The sequence below is a fragment of the Salmo salar genome, chromosome 01 (assembly GCF_965601325.2).
Source record: "Salmo salar chromosome 01, fSalSal1, whole genome shotgun sequence".
NCBI classification, from domain to species: Eukaryota; Metazoa; Chordata; class Actinopteri; order Salmoniformes; family Salmonidae; genus Salmo; species Salmo salar.
Genome location: NC_138291.1, coordinates 169,063,321 through 169,084,652, shown reverse-complemented (window position 1 = coordinate 169,084,652; position 21,332 = coordinate 169,063,321). Strand labels below are relative to the sequence as shown.

Here is a 21,332-nt window from a genome sequence, read left to right as displayed (position 1 = left end):
GCTTCAATATATCCACATGACTTTCCTCACTCATGATGCCATCTATTTTGTGAAGTTCACCAGTCCCTCCTGCAGCAAAGCACCCCCACAACATGATGCTGCAACCCCCGTATATCACGGTTGGGATGGTGTTCTTTGGCTTGCAAGCCTCCCCCTTTTTCCTCCAAACATAATGCTGGTCATTATGGCCAAACAGTTTTATATTTGTTTCATCAGAGCTGAAGACATTTCTTTAAAAATTATGGACGTTCTTCACGGCGTCTCCAGACTCTGTCACGTCTGTCACATGTGCTCAGTGTGAACCTGCTTTCATCTGTGAAGAGCACAGGGCACCAGTGGCGAATTTGCCAATCTTGGTGTTCTCTGGCAAATGCCAAACGTCCTGCACGGTGTTGGGCTGTAAGCATAACCCCCACCTGTGGACGTCTGGGCCTCATACCACCCTCATGGAGTCTGTTTCTGACCATTTGAGCAGACACATGCACATTTGTGGCCTGCTGGAGGTCATTTTGCAGGGTTCTGGCAGTGCTCCTCCTTGCACAAAGGCGGAGGTAGCGGTCCTGCTGCTGGGTTGTTGCCCTCCTACGGCCTCCTCCACGTCTCCTGATGTACTAGCCTGTCTCCTGGTAGCGCCTCCATGCTCTGGACACTACTCTGACAGACACAGCAAACCTTCTTGCCACAGCTCGCATTGATGTGCCATCCTGGATGAGCTGCACTACCTGAGCCACTTGTGTGATTGACTTGGAGTTACATTGTGTTGTTTAAGTGTTCCCTTTAATTTTTTGAGCAGTGTATATCTACAGGTACACCTCCAATTGAATAAAATGATGTCAATTGGCCTATCAGAAGCTTCTAAAGCCATGACATCATTTTCTGGAATTTTACAAGCTGTTTATTAAAGGCACAGTCAACTTAGTGTATGTTAACTTCTGAACCACTGGAATTGTGATACAGTGAATTATAAGTGAAATAATCAGTTTGTAAACAATTATTGGAGAAATTACTTGTGTCATGCACACAGTAGGTGTCCTAACCGACTTGTCAAAACTTTAGTTTGTTAACAAGAAATTTGTGGAGTGGTTGAAAAACGAGTTTTAATGACTCCAACCTAAGTGTACGTAAACTTCTGACTTCAACTGTACATAGTTGTACAGAGGCCCATTATCAGCAACCATAACTTCTGTGTTCCAATGGCACATTGTTAGCTAATGCAAATGTGTCATTTTAAAAGGCAAATTGATCATCAGAAAACCCTTTTGCAATTACGTTAGCACAGCTGAAAACTGTTCTGATTAAAGAAGCAATAAAACTGGCCTTTAGACTAGTTGGGTATCTGGAGCATCAGCATTTGTGGATTCGATTACAGTCTCAAAATGGCCAGAAACAAAGAACTTTATTCTGAAACTCGTCAGCCTATTCTTGTTCTGAGAAATTAAGGCTATTCCGTGCGAGAAATTGCCCGGAAACTGAAAATCTCGTACAACGCTGTGTACTACTCCACAGAACAGTGCAAACCGGGCAATAACCAGAATAGAAAGAGTGGGAGGCCCCGGTGCACAACTAAGCAAGAGTACATTAGAGTGTCTAGTTTGAGAAATAGATGCCTCAACTGGCAGCTTCATTAAATAGTACCCGCAAAACACCAGTCTCAACGTCAACAGTGAAGAGGCGACTCCGTGATGCTGGCATTCTAGGCAAAGTTGCAAAGAAAAAGCCATATCTGACTGGCCAATAAAAAGATTAAGATGGGCAAAAGAACACAGACACTTGGCAAAAGAACACAGACACTGGACAGAGGAACTCTGCCTAGAAGGCCAGAATATTCCTTGGGTTTACACCAATCTTACTACTACTGCACTGATCACACTCAAACAGAAAAGGCTGATGCTTGCAATTCATTTTTATTGTAAAGTTGTATGATATAAAGCAGGAAGAATTAACACCCAAACGCCCATTTATGGCCCATGGCAAACTGCCTATCATAGACCCTCTCCCTCTTCTTCCAGGGTGTCCTCCAGCAGCTCCTGAAAGCAAAGTTGTCAATCCACATGGAAGCAGAACATAGAGTGCTCCTGTAAAACAATTATCCCGTCAGGAATTCATCAAATAGTCATTGAACGAATGGGATTCACAGTAATACATTTGTCTGAGAATTTTCAATCATAAACCCCAGTTCTGGAGCCCCGATCCTCTCATCACAAGCCCAAGCACTTACCTCATCTGCTCTTCTGTGTTTTCCTCTTCCTGCCTCCCTCCCTTTCATCCTTTCCTATTGATGCTTCAACAGATAAAGTGACCTCATATGCCACAATCTGTTTCAAGAAAAAAACATCCGAAAGCCCGCTCACATGAGGTGAATAATCACATGAGATCAGGAATTGTAGTGTTTGAGTTGAAAGACATTGCATAAATTAACTTCTATCAACACTAATACAGTTGTCTACAGAGAACAGGCTTTGATAGTAAACACTTACCTAATGTAGTCATGGAGCTGTGCTCCTCCTCCAACCCTCCCATCCTTTCCAATTGATGCTTCAACAGATCTGTTTCTTTGGCTGCTCTTCTCATCTATCTCAGACTTGAACAGGCTTAGAAAGAGGACAAAAGGAAACCAAAGCAACTTTAAAAGAGAAGTAGAAGAGGCAGACTTCATTTCTTTTTGACATGTTTGTTGGCTCTTTTTCCTGTGCTCTTGGTCTTCTCCTTTTCTGCTCATCCTTAGTTATTTAGATAGTTATTTTGGCCATTCGTACATTGGAATTCTAGTTCCATCTCCACTCTATTACTCCTATAAAATGTTTTCACCTCTTTTCTCTGGGTCTCTGTTTATCTTGCCACCCCTTGTGTTTTCCATAACTTTCTTTTGATCCACTCAGCTCTCCTTTACTGCTGATCTCATTTACCTTTTATCCCATGGTCCTTCCCGATTCTGTCCTCAGAACTTGAATTCTATATATCCTACTTCCCTCCTGATAAACCACTCTGGTCTCCCTTCCTCCTCTCTCATGTTTCCTCCTCTTCACCCTCATGCCTGGCTTCCTTATGATTTTTTCCTGCTTTTGCTCATTTTCTCGTTTTGTTGTTTGTTTTTTCTCTTTAAAAAATCTAATTTGTTTTTGTTTATTTACATCTATTAACATACCTAGGAGCATTGACTTGTACATTTCTTCTTTTGTCTGCTCCCTTTCTTTTATAATCTACTCAAAAGTTGTCATTGACTCGTCCGCCAATTTCTACTGCTTCTTCCTTGTTCTTCTCTTCGCAGAGCGGTCTCTGGACGCTGCTCCCTCTCTTCCCTCCGCACAGAGGCGTCAGATGTAGACGATGTGACCTCGTATGCCACCACCTGTTTTGCTCTCTGTGTCTGCCCTTTTTTCTGACACAGCGCACGCCTCTTTTCTCTTTCAATCTGTGCATTCCTCTCTTCTCTCTCATACAGTTTCTCCATCTCCATCTTGAACCTGGCCTCGTGATCTTTTATTTTTTGAAGCTCTGCTCTCTTCTTATCCTCGTCTCGTATCCTTGTCTGCCTTTTCTGTTCCTCCTTCTCTTGTTCCTGCTGTATCTTCAATCTTCTTTTCTGTTCCACTTTCCTCCTCTTCTCTTCTTTCTCTCGTGCCTTTTGCTGCATCTCCAACACCTTCATTCTCTCCTTTTCCCTGTTCCTCTCCTCCTCCATCCTCTGTTTCTCAATCTTTTTCAACTTCTCTTCCCTCTTTTTCTCCATCTTTTTCTCTTCCTCTGCCCTCTTTTTCTCTTCTTTTTCACGGGCCTTCTGTTGCATCTCCTGCTTCTTTCTTTCTTTTTTCTCTCTCTTTTTCTCTTGTTCTCGTCTCTTTTTCTCATGTTCGATCTTTAGTTTCATCTCTGCATTCTCCCTTTTCCTCTGCTCCTCTGACTTGTTTTTTTCCATATTTTCTGTCCTTTTCCTTTCCTCCTCATTCAATTTCTTCTGTCTCTTTTCCCACTTCTTGAGCTCTTCAACCCTGGCTTTTTCCTTCCTCCTTTCGATCTTCATCATCTCTTCATTTCTCTTAGCCTCATCCTTGAAATATTTGATCCTGTCTGCGTAGCTCATGGCATTAAGTTCTTCTTTCCCTCGGCTCGCCATCATAGACATTGCATTGGCGGTTGCATATCTCCCTTCCATTTTACCACTATCAATCTCCTTCCTGTCCCTCTCACCATAAGGATCCCTGTGTAGACATCTCTGCTGTTGTCCACTCATGCTCTCCTCACTTTCACTACTCCCCTCCTGACTTGTGTCCTCACTCACACTCTGAGACACATCATCCTCAGACGAGCACGAGGGAGTCACAGCCTTCTCAGTGATGACGCGGAGCGCCTTGATGTAGTCAGCTTCTGTGTTCACCCTGTGAGCGAGTGGGCACAGCTCCTCGTAAATGGATTTCCATGTGAGTGACTCCTCACGTACGTCGTCAGGCAGGTATAGATCAGATGATTGCCTCTTGAGCACATTCACAACCTCTACCAGGTCCTGCTGGGTGTCCCCCTGAGTGTCCTCTCGGGCGGCCACTGGCGTGGCGTCTGGGCTGGCTGGGCGCTCGGGGGCTGTGGCAGGGGTATTGGATTGTTCTACTGCAGAGGAGCAGGAGGCCTCAGTGTCATCGTTCTTGTCATCGTTGTTTACCCTTTTCTTCAGAATCTCTTCCTTTCTCTTTTGGGCCATCCTCTCAATCAGCTGTGCTTTATACATATTTGCAATTTCTGCACCTCTCCGTTGAACTTCCTCAGACAATTCCTCAGACGATGCAATCTCTGGCCTCTTGACCTCATCCTTGACCTTTGCCTGGCCAGTCAATGGGGACCTGGGGTGGACATGCGGATGGGTCTGTCTCATCCGGGCAGGAGGGCCGGAAACCAGGGGGTGGGATGGGACAGCAAATCGGTGTGAAGCGTGTGGGTGTGACGTCTTGGACGTTGAATGAGGCCATCTTTCAGGGGAGGTGCAGCTCTGTGTGTCCAGAGGGGGAAAGATTGAATGTTTCTTAGATGGGTCCTTCTGGGTGCCGGCAGCATGCTGGTCTGGCTCCGAATGGCTGTTGGCGAGGAACCTGTGGAGGTTGTACCAGGGGAAAGCTGGCAGTGTCGGGGAGACGGGACAAAGAATGGAGGTGGAGCGCTGCTTGATCACCCCTTTATCCACCCCAATCTGTATGATGACAGACACATTTTTATTACTTAATAGCTTGATGGTCATTGTTATTACTATCTTAAAACAATTACATGTGTATGGGTAATAAATATCATAAAGAAAACACGTTTTATTACTGTATATTAGCCTATTAGGAAAATGGGAACACTTTTGGAATCATTCCAATTCAGAAATTCTTCCATTCTTTTTCAACTTTATTCTAAGAATGCAGACCTTCCTAAGAATACTACCAGTGCAGAACGCAGGCCTTCCTCAGAATACTATCAGTGCAGAATACAGACCTTCCTCAGAATACTACCAGAGCATAATGCCGACAGAACTCATAATACTACCAGTGCAGAACGCAGACCTTCCTCAGAACACTATCAGTGCAGAATGCAGACCTTCTTAAGAATACAACCAGTGCAAAACGCAGACGTTCCTCAGAACACTATCAGTGCAGAATGCAGACCTTCTTAAGAATACTACCAGTGAAGACGCAGGACTTCCTTAGAATACTACCAGTGCAGAATGCAGACCTTCCTCAGAATACTACCAGTGCAAAACGCAGACGTTCCTCAGAACACTATCAGTGCAGAATGCAGACCTTCTTAAGAATACTACCAGTGCATAATGCAGACCTTCTTAAGAATACTACCAGTGCAAAACGCAGACCTTCCTCAGAACACTATCAGTGCAGAATGCAGACCTTCTTAATAATACTACCAGTGCAGAATTCAGAGCTTCCTGAGAATACATACCAGTGCAGAATGCAGACCTTCCTCAGAATACTACCAGTGCAGATTGCAGACCTTCCTCAGAATACTTCCAATGTGCAGTTTTTTTCTTGCCTTCTTATTTCACTATTCTATCTATTTAGATCTAATTTCTGTTTATCAGGATTGGGAACATCTAAAGCAACTACAGTATACCTACTGATATGAAAGTCTGATTAAAGAAAACTGCTCTTGTTACCTCCTCCAAGAGTTGGTGCAGCCTAAATATTTCTCCATACAGCGCCTTAATCTCCCTCATGTTTCCTCGCTCAGTTCTCCATGTCTCTCTAGCCAATCTCCAATGGGCGAGGTCAAGGTCACGGATATCCTCCCGCATGCCTAGTTCAACCTGGGTTCCCTTCTCATTTAGCCTCTTCTTTTTCCTCTTCTTCTGGGTTGAATCGATGTCCTCCTTGCCCTGCCTACAAACCTTTGGGGCAGTAGGGATATTGAGAATAGAACATGGTATATTTTATTTTACGCATTGGATTATTATGTACCTTCCATTGTATTTCATTGATATAGAATATCAATAAGGTATAATGTTGACACTCGATCAAGCCGTAGTTAGTACAACGTTTACACTGATTGTCCATACATGATTAGTCTGGACCACTTTAGTGGGTCGTAGATTTATCTTGCAGATGGGACTTACATTAAGGCTGGGGAGTTGTGAGGAGTTGTGAGGCTGGTGTGTTCTGGGCCTGTGGAGTTCAGTAGTTCCTGTGCAGAAATCGTCCTGTGCAGTCCGATTTGCCCATGGCTAGAAATGAAAATGATGACAAACATGCAGTTAGTAATGAGGTTATTGTTATTTTCAATCTTAGAAAAGCTCATAGACCTGTATGTCAAAGTGATGATTTTAAATCACTGGAGTTTTGACTATGAGGGTGGTGAGAGAAAAGAGATTCTAACCATTCTTATGATGAGCCTTGGGAAGGAGAACTTTCCCATAGTTCCTTCAATTACAGTAATCCTGAAAAAGGTACAATATGGCTTAAAAATATTATTATATTATTTAAATCATCACAATTAAATTGTGTCACAAAGTAGGCCTTTTCACACTAAATCACAAGTGGTCACAACTACTTACCACCAATCAATCAGTTCAAAAATAACCATCCAAAATATAGCAATGATTTTGACCCTGAATTGAACTTGTAAGTGTTGCCGTAAATGGCAAACCATTTAGGCTGTCATCAGAATACAATTATTTATGACATCACAATTGTGATGTAATGTGGTGCCATGGGAGACCACACCCACCCTGACAGACAACAAATCACCAGAGCCACATAGGCCTATTAACCAATTAATCCACTTCTATTTTTGAAATACAGTATTTTTAGTACTAGTAAGCTCATAAACATAGTAAAAACCACACTGTAGCAATGTGTATCACTTCACAGCTACTGTCCATGATGCATCATGAGTGTTTGTCCTCTGATGGGACCCTATTCCCTACATAGTGTACTACTTTTGAACATGGCTGATAATGTACTTTATAGGGTTGATTTGGGATGCACAAGGACTATGTAAAAAAATACCTTTGTTCGTCCTCACAATCAGTTTCGCGTTGACATTAACTCTTTTTGCTAAGTGAAAATCATGGGACAACAAGAAAGAAATGTATTCATAATAAAAACTGTACGTGTTGTAATTTCAATGTAGATTCCAGTTGTAAATGGTAGACATTGTACAACAAGGTAACTCTTCAGGATGTGGCAGAGTATGAAAATCTTTGCACTGTCTCTGATGCAGGTGTTTTTTCCCCCCACTCATTATGACATCACTGTGACGTCATATGGGGGACACTTTGCCCGAGTTTGGCATCTCCGGGGATAATGTGCTGTGTGCAGACCACTTTCACGCATATGCACTAGTGCAATCATTGTATTTCCCCCTGCATGAATGTACAATTGCAACATTACAGATTTTTTTACAATTGTGCGTCACCCTATGGGACTCCCCAATCATGGCCGAATGTGATACAGCCTGGATTCAAACCAGGGACTGTAGGGACGCCTCTTGCACTGAGATGCAGTGCTTCAGACCGCTTCGCCACTCGGAAGGCCAATATAAATGCAACTTCAAAGAATTTACTGAGTTACAGTCAATATAAGGAGGTCAATTGAAATGAATTCATTAGTCTGGATTTCATTAGTATGGATTTCACATGACTGTACAGGGTGGGCCTTGGAGGGCGCACCCACTTGCAGCCAGGCCCAGCCAATCAGAATGAGTTTGTCCCCACAAAAGGCATTATTATATGCAAATACTTGTCAGCCTCCCTCCCAGCGTGGCTACAAATTCTCTAAAAAAATGTTCGAGGAACCTTATGGTTGAAAAATTAACATTCAATTGTCTAGCAACAGCTCTGGTGGACATTCCTGCAGTCAGCATGCCAATTGCACACTCCCTCAAAACTTGAGGCATCTGTGGCATTGTATTGTGACAAAACTGCGTATTTTAGGGGATTTTTATTGTCCCCAGCACAAGGTGCACCTGTGTAATGATCATGCTATTTAATCAGCTTCTTGATATGCCACACCTGTCAGGTGGATGGATTACCTTGGCAAAGGAGAAACACTCACTAACAGCGATGTAAACAAATTTGTGCACAAAATGAGAGAAATAAGCTTTTTTTGCATATGGAATATTTTTCAGATTTTTTATTTCAGCTCATGAAACATGGGACCAACACTTTACATGTGTGTATATTTCTGTTCAGTGTACATTTCCAAGGCAACGAATCCTCTAAAACGAACCTTCTCTGGGGTAGGCTAACTCGGAGCTTTCTCATATATCCTGAATGAAGTGTCTGATTTGCGAGGATAAACGAAATCAGATCGATAGGAGTGGGGGAGGAAGGGGCTTGTGTATTGATAAGCATATCAAAGTCGTTAACAATAGATAATAAAATATGGCACTTTTGCCCATAAGATGGCTCTAATTTGGACTATTTTACACCATAGCCTGATAAAATTTGCAATAACTATTCTAGAGTAAAGACGTCCCCATACATAGGTTCAGTTTGCTCCTAGCAGAACTCGGCTAGGCGATGCAAACTTCTGTGCTCACACTTCTAAAGACCTTGGCTTGAAAAACTAGGAGAAAGAGGCAATATTACTGTTTGTCTCTCTTGAGCCACCGTAGTAACAATATAGCCAGAAACACTTCCTCAAAGTAGATACATCAAGAAATCTGTATTGAATTTTTTATGTTTTTGCAGAGGAGGTCTTAGACGCGCAATTACACATCAGTTTAGTGCAGTAATTCTCAAGTGAATGATAGCAAACACTTCATTGAAGAATCCCGTCCATAGTTCCCACCCCTACTGTGAACCAATCACTGATGAAGGAGTGTAGACTTTGACTACCAAACTTCGACTTGCCTCAACAAAAGAATTGGTGTATGCAAACAGCTGAAAAAAAACCTACCAAACACCAAAATGAACAAAAACTTCACAAAATGTATAAGCTTAAACTGTTTCGACTGGGAAGCATGTGACAGCCTTTTGCGGCAGGTGGACCAGCAAAATCCACCATCGTAGTACGGATGAAGCCTGAGCTGGAATGTGAAGCTAACTGAAGCTGGCTAGATTTAAAAGACCCTGAGTAGATCTAGCTTGCTTCTTGGTATACCACTCTGGGAACACTCTGGACATACGACATGGGCTCTATGCTACATTATGGACAGTACTGTTCACTACTCTATACTATGGATGCACATTACCACTGTCTATACTGCACTATACATGAACACTAACACTGTCTACACGGTTTCCCACAGCAGATATTTATTTTCTGTCAATAGGGAGCCCACCATCATAGCCAGATCCACGACAAGATATCAGAGATTGGCCAGAGAACACATAGGACTGAACTAAACATCCAGAAAGTCTGACCGCTCTACAACTGTGGCTGTATGACATGCTATATGCTTTTTGACCAGACGGCATCAGATACATGGCCTACACATACTAAGACAGAGGAGCGCTGTTTTGCTGTCTCGGATGCTTTATCTGAGGTTGATGTGTCTTTCTGTCAATAGTGTGCAACTGCAGCCCACATTTCGGGGTGTTCCTGCATGAGGGCATTCCTGCATCTGCTACATTACGCACAGTACTGCTCACTATATACTATGGATGCACATTAACACTGTCTATACTGGTCAAGGGAGGAGGATTGGAGGGAAAGAGAGAGGAGGTTGAAAAGACTGAGGGAGGCAGAGGATGGGTTTGTATCTGTTGAAGATAGCAATGACAAGGGAGAGAGTGTGTCGAGGAAGATTGCTATCAAGTTCAAACAGAGTGGGCCGGACACCAGTTTGAGTTCTGTAGGTGAAATGGAAGGGGTAGAAGTTGTTGTGAGGAGCTTGGAGCCCAATTCTTCCATTGATGGGCATGGTTATGATAAAGATACGATTGGTTCAGTGGGAGTAAGATTTTTGAAGAAGGTGGAACCAGGCCTTTTGTCTGATCCATGGTCGGTTTCAAGTTGGGTGGAAAAGATGGTGGGTGCCGTTGAGTCGGTGAAGGTAACCCTAAGTGGAGGTGTCTGGTGCGAGAGAGGCAGGTTTAGGTGGCCAGGGTCATTGTAGTGCAGAAGATGTTGTATGCGGAGGAAGTGAAGAAGGTAGTGGAGGGTGAGGGATTCAGAGAGAATCCCTGTGAATAGTAGATCTTTGCCAGAACAGAGGGATAGGCCAATGAGTGATATATGTTTCAGTGAGGTTGGCTTAGCATTCATAGCAATTGTTATCTGCTGTACCGTAGAGATGACACGTAAGTCATAGAAAATAGATGTTGTGGTGGCAGCTGCAGAGAAGTACTTGGGGGTACGAGAGAAGAGTTACAGGGTGTGTTGAGTGGTAGTGTCTCGTCCTCTCGGGTCGTTGGCCCGGGGTAGGTTAAGATAGGGTTAAAGCAGTGGAATAAGGTGATGGGTTTTAATGAGTGTAGGGTTAGTTAGTAGAGTCATTAAATATATATATTTTTTTAAATTTTCACGTTTCCCCTTTTCCCATTTTGTATCACAAAGGTAATGGATTCATACGATAGTTCAGTAGAGGGCGATAATGCAACATATTGGATGCCAACCGTCTTTAAACCTCACCGAAGAAGGAGAAGGAGAACACACCTGTTCTTTTGTGATTGCTGCCCTACCCACTATTTGACTGGAAGGAGAGCTATTGAACACATTTGTTTGTGCTGTTTCTCTGGTTGTTTTTTTTCTCCCAAATCTTGGGGGACAATCGTTGTTTCAACATGGTTTGGTTTCTGATTCTCATCTGGGTTGTCCAAGGTAGGACCAGTCATTTTGTTTTCGTGACATCCTACTTTTGAGTGTTTTCCATTTGAGTTAGGCCAGGCCAGTTCCACTGTAGACGCCAATTGGTTCACCATGTTATTATGTAACATGTATTATGTTACCCTTGTGTATTTCAGTGGGCAGTGTTCCCATCACCAATTTGACAAATGCTACTACTTCAAATTCTACTTTCCCTGCCACAGGTAAGCAGGCCTGCATTGGGGACCACTCATTTCGTAAGGTTACAGGCTGAAAACTAGGCCTGTTTACCATTTTTAGTTCATGTAGGCCAGCCCCACTGCAAAACTGTTGTTCTGTTCCTCTTTATATTTTCTTTCTGTTTTTCAGTGGACAATTCTACAAACCCCATCAACAATTCTACAAATGTGACTTTCACTGCCACAGGTAGGCCTCTACTGTGATTCTCAAGTCAATCTCTTGGTGTGATGGGCCTAAAGAAACAATTCCATTGGTTTTCTTCAAGTTCATGGCTTATCTATCAAAAATAAAATATTGCAAAATGTGTTTAATGTTAACAATTGCCTTTAGGTTCTACTGCCTCAATGGGACCACGCCACAGACAAAATGATTGGGTTAAAATGCCTGAAACCAGAGAAGGTAACGCATTCATTAGATGAAGCGCACAATCCTGGACCTCTACTGCGAGGTCTGGACTTTAATGGCACTGGAGGTAGTGACTTGTAACTAGTACATGTTGTATCAGTGTGGTTGTTTCAGACCCTCTCTCTGTTACAGAGGACTTACAGTTCGACCTTGCTATCGTGGAGGGAGACATTCTGGTTTCGGTGAGTCTATTATCCCTGCTTTCTGTCCTGTTACTGCATATTTTTTTTTAGGCTGATGAATCAGATTGATACCACCTTCTGGTATACACAGCCTGAAGCTAATGACTGCAAAATCATTCAAGCCAGATTGTTGAACAGAATTACATTTGAACTTGCTCTACCGGTTGTCCATGGTGTTGGTCCTTCAGATGGTTGAAATTTGAGCCAAAATATCCACAGGAAAAATATACAATGCATGCATACTAACTGAAGTGCCAGGTGATAGAAATTTCAACTTCAGTACCGCCACTCTAAAAAGTTGTGTTAACAGTACTTTCCTGTGGATATTTTGACCATCTGAAGGATCAACACCACGGACCACCAGTAGAGTAAGTTTCAATGTCGTTTTATTCAACATTCTGTCTTGTAAAGAAACCTTGAACGATTTTGCAGTCATTAGTTTCAGTCTGTGTATACCAGAAGCTGGTACAGTGCCTTATTCAAGCTGTCAAATTGGTTGTTGATTACTACTAAACAACCATTTTCAGGTCTTGCCGTAGATTTGTCAGAACTGTAACTTGGCCACTCGGGAACATTGTCTTCTTGCTAAGCAACTCCAGTGCAGATTTGCACTTGTGTTTTAGGTTCTTGTCCTGCAGAAAGGTGAATTATGCTCCCAGTGTCTGGTAGTCTTCCCTGTGGCTTAGTTGGTAGAGCAAGGTGTTTGCAACGCCAGCAGGGTGTGTGCAACGCCAGGGTTGTGGGTTCGATTCCCACGGGGGGCCAGTACAAAAAAAAAGCATGAAATGGTATGATATGTATGTATTCACTACTGTAAGTCGCTCTGGATAAGGGCGTCTGCTAAATGACTAAAATGTAAAAAAAAATGGTAGAACAGACTAAACCAGGATTTCCTCTAGGATCTTAAATCCCTGAGCGGTTTCCTTCTTCTCTGGCAACTGACTTAGGAAAGACACCTGTATCTTTGTATGGACTGGGTGTATTGATTCACCATCCAAAGTGTAATTATTAACTTCACCATGCTCGAAGGGATATTCAATGTCTGCTTTTTTACCCATCTACCAATAGGTGCCTTATGCAAGTTATTTGAAAACCAATAGGTCGTTGTAGTTAAATATGTTTGAAATTCACTGCTTGTTCGAGACCTTACAGATAATTGTATGCGTGGGTTACAGAGATGAGGTAGTCATTCAAAATTCATGTTACTCACTATTGCACAGTGAGTCATGCAAATAATAGATTTATTGTGTCGGCCAGTGACGACAATCTCAATTTAAATCGTAGTGGGCGTTGCCAATTGCACAGTTTTAGTTTATTATTTAGGTGATTTTTTTCCTTTTTTTTCTTCTAAAATATCTTCAAATATATATACAGTGGGGAGAACAGGTATTTGATACACTGCCGATTTTGCAGGTTTCCCTACTCACAAAGCATGTAGAGGTCTGTAATTTTTATCATAGGTACACTTCAACTGTGAGAGACGGAACCTAAAACAAAAATCCAGAATCACATTGTATGATTTTTAAGTAATTAATTTGCATTTTATTGCATGACATAAGTATTTGATCACCTACCAACCAGTAAGAATTCCGGCTCTCACAGACCTGTTAGTTTTTCTTTAAGAAGCCCTCCTGTTCTCCACTCATTACCTGTATTAACTGCACCTGTTTGAACTCTTTACCTGTATAAAAGACAACTGTCCACACACTCAAACAGACTCCAACCTCTCCACAATGGCCAAGACCAGAGAGCTGTGTAAGGACCTCAGGGATAAAATTGTAGACCTGCACAAGGCTAGGATGGGCTACAGGACAATAGGCAAGCAGCTTGGTGAGAAGGCAACAACTGTTGGCGCAATTATTAGAAAATGGAAGAAGTTCAAGATGACGGTCAATCACCCTCGGTCTGGGGCTCCATGCAAGATCTCACCTCGTGGGGCATCAATGATCATGAGGAAGGTGAGGGATCAGCCCAGAACTACACGGCAGGACCTGGTCAATGACCTGAAGAGAGCTGGGACCACAGTCTCAAAGAAAACCATTAGTAACACACTACGACGTCATGGATTAAAATCCTGCAGCGCATGCAAGATCCCCCTGCTCAAGCCAGCACATGTCCAGGCCCGTCTGAAGTTTGCCAATGATCATCTGGATGATCCAGAGGAGGAATGGGAGAAGTTCATGTGGTCTGATGAGACAAAAATAGAGCTTTTTGGTCTAAACTCCACTCGCCGTGTTTGGAGGAAGAAGAAGGAAGAGTACAACCCCAAGAACACCATCCCAAACGTGAAGCATGGAGGTGGAAACATCATTCTTTGGGGATGCTTTTCTGCAAAGGGGAGAGGACGACTACACCGTATTGAGGGGAAGATGGATGGGGCCATGTATCGCGAGATCTTGGCCAACAACCTCCTTCCCTCAGAAAGAGCATTGAAGATGGGTCGTGGCTGGGTCTTCCAGCATGACATCGACCCGAAACACACAGCCATGGCAACTAAGGAGTGGCTCCGTAAGAAGCATCTCAAGGTCCTGGAGTGGCCTAGCCAGTCTCCAGACCGGAACCCAATAGAAATCTTTGGAGGGAGCTGAAAGTCCGTATTGCCCAGCGACAGCCCCGAAACCTGAAGGATCTGGAGAAGGTCTGTATGGAGGAGTGGGCCAAAATCCCTGCTGCAGTGTGTGCAAACCTGGTCAAGAACTACAGGAAACGTATGATCTCTGCAATTGCAAACAAAGGTTTCTGTACCAAATATTAAGTTCTGCTTTTCTGATGTATCAAATACTTATGTCATGCAATAAAATGCAAATGAATTACTTAATCATACAATGTGATTTTTGGATTTTTGTTTTAGATTCCGTCTCTCACAGTTGAAGTGTACCTATGATAAAAATTACAGACCTCTACATGCTTTGTAAGTAGGAAACACTGCCGATTTTTGCAGGTTATCAAATACTTGTTCTCCCCACTGTGTGTGTATATATATATTAGTCTACAAAACATTCGGAACACCTAACATTGAGTTGCACCCCCCTTTGCCCTCAGAAAAGCCTCAATTCGTCAGGTCATGGACTCTACAAGGTGTCAAGCATTCCACAGGAATGCTGGCCCCATGATTTCCTCAATGCTTCCCACCATTGTGCCCAGTTGGCTGGTAGTGGATCTCTAATCCGAAATGGCTCGTTCCATCTCATCCCACAGATGCTTAATTGGATTGAGATCTGGTGACTGGTCAGGCCACTGCACTAAGCTGAATTCACTGTAATTTTCGTGGAACCATTCCTGGACAATCCTAGCCTTGTGGCATGGGGCATTATCCTGCTGAAAAAATCAATTCACAGATGGATACACTGCATTTACATTACATTTACGTCATTTAGCAGACGCTCTTATCCAGAGCGACTTAAAAATTGGTGCAATCACCTCACAATAGTACATCTATCTTTTTTAGGGGGGGAGGAGGGTTAGAAGGATTACTTTATCCTATCCCAGGTATTCCTTAAAGAGGTGGGGTTTCAGGTGTCTCCGGAAGGTGGTGATTGACTCCGCTGTCCTGGCGTCGTGAGGGAGCTTGTTCCACCATTTGGGTGCCAGAGCAGTGAACAGTTTTGACTGGGCTGAGCGGGAACTGTGCTTCCGCAGAGGTAGGGAGGCGAGCAGGCCAGAGGTGGATGAACGCAGTGCCCTTTGGGTGTAGGGACTGATCAGAGCCTGAAGGTACAGAGGTGCCGTTCCCCTCACGGCTCCGTAGGCAAGCACTGCTGCCAGGAAGGGATGCACCTGATTTTCAATTATGTTAAGACATTCAAACGTTGCTCAACTTTTATCATGGGGCCCAACGTGTGCCATGAAAAGGCACCCCAAAGCATACCACTGCCACTCACCAGCCTGTAATGTTGACAAACGGCATGATGGATGCATGTGGTTTTCTTCATACCCTAGTCCTCCCATCAGCGTGAAATTGCAAAAAAACGGCATTTATCATACCAGACGTTTTTCCAATTCTCCTGTGTCCAGTGTTTCCTTAGTCCACTGCAACAAGTTTTTTGCTGAAAGAAGTGGAACTCTGCCATACCCCATTTGTGTCAAGGTTCTACGAGCTGAGCATTTTTGGGGTCTTTGGGAACAAATGTTTTACTGGACTGTCAATTGACTATAACTGTAGCCCGTCTGTTGCTCTGCACAATTCGTGTCACCCATTTTCGACCACTGGACTGCCATTGGCTGGATGTCCTTTGGGTGGTGGACCATTCTTAACACACACACGGGAAACTGAGTGTGAAATACCCAGCAACGTTGCAGTTCTTGACACACTCAAACTGGTGAGTCTGGTACCTACCATACCCTGATCAAAGGTACTTCAATATTTTGTCCTGCCCATTCACCCTCTGAATGGCATATAGATATGATCCATGGTCTCTTCATATACACTGATTGAACAGGTGACCTCAATAAGGATCATAGCATTCACCTGGTCAGTCTGTCATGGAAAGTACACTGTATATTGCTCCTTTCTTTTTTTTCTACATACTTAGTCTGGTTTTAGTCATTTAAGTGAATACTGAAATAGTTTGACCATTTTAGAACTTAAAAACATTCATAGGGGAAACGCGGAAATAACAATTGAATTAATCTGAGGCCTATACTCTCTAGCGACAGCTGGATTTAAGACTAGGTGTTTGTCCTACAGGAAGACCGATTAGCTGTGAAGTCACTTTGGCCTGAGAATGAAGGCGTCGCTTCTATCCCCTACAAGATCAACGATTATCTGGGTGAGTGTCGAATACAGTAGGAGAGATGAACACTGTAACACTAGATGTTTTCTAATACAGTGAGAATGATATGCACCGTCTAATGGTAGATTGTCTCTGATCCACACAGTGGACAGAAAGGAAACTATACTAGCAGCGTTCAAGCTTATTTCAGACCAGACGTGTATCCGCTTCCACGAATACACCAATGAGATGAACTACATAGAGTTCATCTCTGGGACAGGGTGAGTCCAAAGTGGGCACATTAACACATTCTCTCCTTCCCAGCAGTTTCCAGTTAACTCACAACCTCTCCTTCCTTTTCCTGTGTTCAATCCTTTATTTTTCCTCTCTTCCTGTCATATCCCCTCTTTCTCCTCCATTTCTCTCCTCCCGCTTCTCTCACCTTTATCTCTCTTCGCTTAACTCTAGCTGTGCGTCGTATGTAGGTTTCCAGGGCGGGGCCCAGTCTGTGTACTTCGGTAGAGCCTGTAACGTGGGGAACCTGTGTCATGAGCTGATGCATGCCCTGGGCCTGCACCACGAGCACACACGGCCAGACCGTGACCAATACGTCACCATACAGTGGGACAACGTGGTCCCAGGTAACTCACACCAACACAACATACTAAACCACCTCAGGGGCAGTGCATGTGGATCAGGGGCAGGGCTGGTCAATTTGTCCCATGAAGAGCTGCAGTGTGCAGGCTTTAGTAGCAGCCCAACACTAACATACCTGATTCAGCTTTTTGTGGTCTGGAGTGAAGACCGTATAGAATAACTATTGACATTTAGTATTTTATTAGGTACTGCCTAAGCAGCAGTTACTCTTCCTGGGGTCCACACAACATGAAACACTACATACCACAAGGACAGAACCACTTTAGTTTAAAATAAGAATAGTCTTTCATACATTTATGCCTTAACGTTCCATTTATCATGTACTTATTATAACGGAAATACTGCAGCCATTCATTTCCCCATACATTGCAACCCTTTTCTCTACTGTTGAAGTTGCTTTGTCTAAGCAGGTCCTGATAGCCTAATATCAGAGCTACCTTGAATCCTGATATCCTAATCTCACAGCACCAGTTCTGTAAACACCAGAGAATCTTACACCAGTAACCATCAGTGTTCTTCAGTTTGAGACCAATACTATGCATAACTATGTATTTCAGACTCATTTCCAATTATGTAGAATTAAACTGAATTCGTTTACTCCTGTGAATTTTCCCTGGCGTGAACGCAGCAACCTTGTTCGCTAAATTTGCCTGACGCGAATAACACTACGTTGTCATCTACAGTTACCACCCGTAATGGGTATCCTGGTGTAAAATATACCTTTTACAGTTGCCACCCGTAATGGGTATCCTGGGATAACATGTAAGCTCGTTTTGAAGGCAGTTTTGTTACATTACCACCCGCAATGGGTTTCATTAGGTAAGATGAAATATTCATGCCTTGAATCCTGTAGAGTTTCCTCCTGCTAGAGGTTCAACTTAATGGTTTCCATCTCAACTTGTCTACATTTCCATTTTCATTCCCCTATATCACATTCACACCCAGCAGTGTCCACCAGTCACATCTGCCTCTTTTAACTTCCAGGAAAAGAAAATAATTTTAAGGTGAAGAAAGGAGACACTCAGGACCTGCCCTATGACTACGACTCCATAATGCACTACGGAACGTCAGTCATACTCCTCTCCTCCTTATTCCCACTAAAGTCCTAATTTTACTCACCTTGTTTTTAAACTGCTAGCAATAAGTAAATATTAGTTTTGTGACTGTGTACAGTCGTGGGCAAAAGTATATTTGTGTCATTCTCAACATTTTCAGTCTGCTGCCTCAGTTTGTATGATGGCAATTTGCATATACTCCAGAATGTTATAAAGAGTGATCAGATGAATTGCAATTAATTGCGAAGTCCCTCTTTGCCATGAAAATGAACTGAATCCCCCAAAAACATTTCCGCTGCATATCAGCCCTGCCACAAAAGGACCAGCTGATCTCATGTCAGTGATTCTCTCGTTAACACAGGTGTGAGTGTTGATGAGGACAAGGCTGGAGATCACTCTGTCATGCTGATTGAGTTCGAATAACAGACTGGAAGCTTCAAAAGGAGGGTGGTGCTTGGAATCATTGTTCTTCCTCTGTCAACCATTGTTACCTGCAAGGAAACACGTGCCGTCATCATTGCTTTGCACAAAAAGGGCTTCGCAGGCAAGGATATTGCTGCCAGTAAGATTGCGCCTAAATCAACCATTTATCGCATCATCAAGAACTTCAAGGAGAGCGGTTCAATTGTTGTGAAGAAGACTTTCTTGGGTGCCCTGAAGCCCAGCAAGCGCCAGGACTGTCTCCTAAAGTTGATTCAGCTGCGCGATCGGGGCACCACCAGTACAGGAATGGCAGCAGGCAGGTGTGAGTGCATCTGCATGCACAGTGAGGCGAAGACTTTTGGAGGATGTCAAGGAAGGCAGCAAAGAAGCCACTTCTCTCCAGGAAAAACATCAGGGACAGACTGATATTCTGCAAAAGGTACAGGGATTGGACTGCTGAGGACTGGGGTAAAGTCATTTTCTCTGATCAATCCCCTTTCCGATTGTTTGGGGCATCCGGAAAAAAGCTTGTCCGGAGAAGACAAGGTGAGCGCTACCATCAGTCCTGTGTCATGCCAACAGTAAAGCATCCTGAGACCATTCACGTGTGGGGTTGCTTCTCAGCCAAGGTAGTGGGCTCACTCACAATTTTGCCTAAGAACACAGCCATGAATAAAGAATGGTACCAACCATCCAGGAACTGTTTGGTGACGAACAATGCCTTTTCCAGCATGATGGAGCACCTTGCCATAAGGCAAAAGTGATAACTAAGTGGCTCGGGGAACAAAATATCGCTCATTTTGGGTCCATGTTCAGGAAACTCCCCAGACCCTAATCCCAGTGACAACTTGTGGTCAATCCTGAAGAGGCGGGTGGACAAACAAAACCCCACAAATTCTGACAAACTCCAAGCATTGATTATGCAAGAATGGGCTGCCATCAGTCAGGATATGGCCCAGAAGTTCATTGACAGCATGCCAGGGCGGATTGCAGAGGTCTTGAAAAAGAAGGGTCAACACTGCAAATATTGACTCTTTGCATCAACTTGAATGTAATTGTTAATAAAAGCCTTTGACACTTATGAAATGCTTGTAATTATACTTCCGTGTTCCATAGTAACATCTGACAAAAATATCTAAAGACACTGAAGCAGCAAACTTTGTAGAAATTAATATTTGTGTCATTCTCTCAACTTTTGGCCACGACTGTACAGTATCCAGCTCAAGTAACATTTCCCTGTGTGTACTAAATGGTTCCCTATTTAGGTCACTATTGTTTACCTGGGCTCTGGTCAAACTATGTGCACTATATTGGGATTAGGGTGGCATTGTGACGCAGTCCTTGTGTTAAAGTAGCAAGTCCTCTAATCCCCCATTGTTGGGTTTCTCCTGGCAGATACTACTTCTCATCAAACCGTAACCCCACTATTCACTCCAAGAAGAGGGGAGTCCAGATTGGACAGAGAAATCACCTGAGCCCCCTGGACATAACACGCCTTAACAAACTCTATCAATGTGGTAAAGACATGCGCGCACACACAGAGACAGGAAAAATATCAGAGTTGGGCTGCCTTTGTAAATGCAGTCATTATCGCACTGTATTCTAACCATGTTCATGTCTTGTCTTTCACAGAATAACAACGCACAGTTTAGCATTTATGACACCATCGAAGAAGATTTCAACACCGCTGCTGTCGACTGAAGATTCCAACACAAATGGCACTGACATTTTAACTTCTCAACAATGAATAAATTGAACAAGTCCCTTAAAGCTTTCTGATGGATTATATGTGTGTCTGGCAGCAGGCAGTAGTTTAATTTCTCCTGTGTGCTCTTGCTGCCTTGAATTAGGCCTATACCACTGCACTTGTCTTGGAAATAAATAAAATGACCTAGACTGAAAAGAATCCAGTCAGTGTGATGTTGCTTGCAGTGTTCTGTTTCATTCTATAATGGACCTTCTCAGCTATGCTCATCATACATCCCAAGGTGGGATCAGAGAAGAAGTAGATCTAGCATAGCAGGAGAGACTTAAATTAATGGTGAGTTATTCCTTAAACTTGGCCGACTACCTAGGCAACAAATTATTTAATGTTGATGCTGTATCAGGACTTAGAGAGCAGGGATCATAGACTCACCAAAATAACAATTTCGCCCTCTAGAAGGGTGTACTATGAAACAGGCTTGAGTTGGCGAGGTAACTTTGGTGAACTCTTGAGCTCAACTCAGGATAACCGGTACCATGGAAGTGGCCCACCTTTATGCAAGGAATGCTAAACCAATATACATAAAGATGTATACACACAACCGTTCAAAAGTTTGGGGTCACTTAGAAATGTCCTTGTTTTTGAATGCCTTTTTTGTCCATTAAAATATCAAATTGATCAGAAATAGTGTCGACAATGTTGTAAATAACTATTGTAGCTGGATAAGG

At 43.2% G+C, this 21,332-nt stretch overlaps 1 protein-coding gene and 2 long non-coding RNA genes across 3 annotated transcripts; 1 reads left to right on the top strand and 2 right to left on the bottom strand.

Moving 5' to 3' along the window:
- Positions 1–1,826: 1,826 nt before the first annotated feature.
- LOC145858073 (uncharacterized) lies at positions 1,827–2,773 on the bottom strand. Its single transcript, XR_014378881.1, has 3 exons — positions 2,478–2,773; positions 2,219–2,315; positions 1,827–2,075 (listed from the first exon to the last, which is right to left on the bottom strand). It is a non-coding gene; the product is annotated as an uncharacterized LOC145858073 (long non-coding RNA).
- A 3,823-nt stretch (positions 2,774–6,596) lies between these two features.
- LOC145858664 (uncharacterized) lies at positions 6,597–7,112 on the bottom strand. Its single transcript, XR_014379149.1, has 3 exons — positions 7,028–7,112; positions 6,850–6,910; positions 6,597–6,697 (listed from the first exon to the last, which is right to left on the bottom strand). It is a non-coding gene; the product is annotated as an uncharacterized LOC145858664 (long non-coding RNA).
- A 3,997-nt stretch (positions 7,113–11,109) lies between these two features.
- On the top strand, positions 11,110–20,824 carry LOC145858072 (low choriolytic enzyme-like). Its single transcript, XM_082956213.1, has 11 exons — positions 11,110–11,240; positions 11,384–11,449; positions 11,595–11,651; positions 11,796–11,864; positions 12,003–12,052; positions 16,740–16,821; positions 16,931–17,045; positions 17,233–17,405; positions 18,406–18,487; positions 20,295–20,416; positions 20,532–20,824. The coding sequence occupies exons 1-11, from the start codon at positions 11,204–11,206 to the stop codon at positions 20,534–20,536; spliced, it is 858 nt and encodes a 285-aa protein (XP_082812339.1). The 5' UTR covers positions 11,110–11,203; the 3' UTR covers positions 20,537–20,824.
- The last annotated feature ends 508 nt before the right edge of the window (positions 20,825–21,332 follow it).

Coding starts and splice junctions, on each gene's coding strand:
- LOC145858072 (XM_082956213.1), top strand. CDS start 11,204: ATGGTTTGGTTTCTGATTCTCATCTGGGTTGTCCAAG. Junction 11,241..11,383: donor TCTCATCTGGGTTGTCCAAG/GTAGGACCAGTC, acceptor TGTGTATTTCAG/TGGGCAGTGTTCCCATCACC. Junction 16,822..16,930: donor CAAGATCAACGATTATCTGG/GTGAGTGTCGAA, acceptor TGATCCACACAG/TGGACAGAAAGGAAACTATA.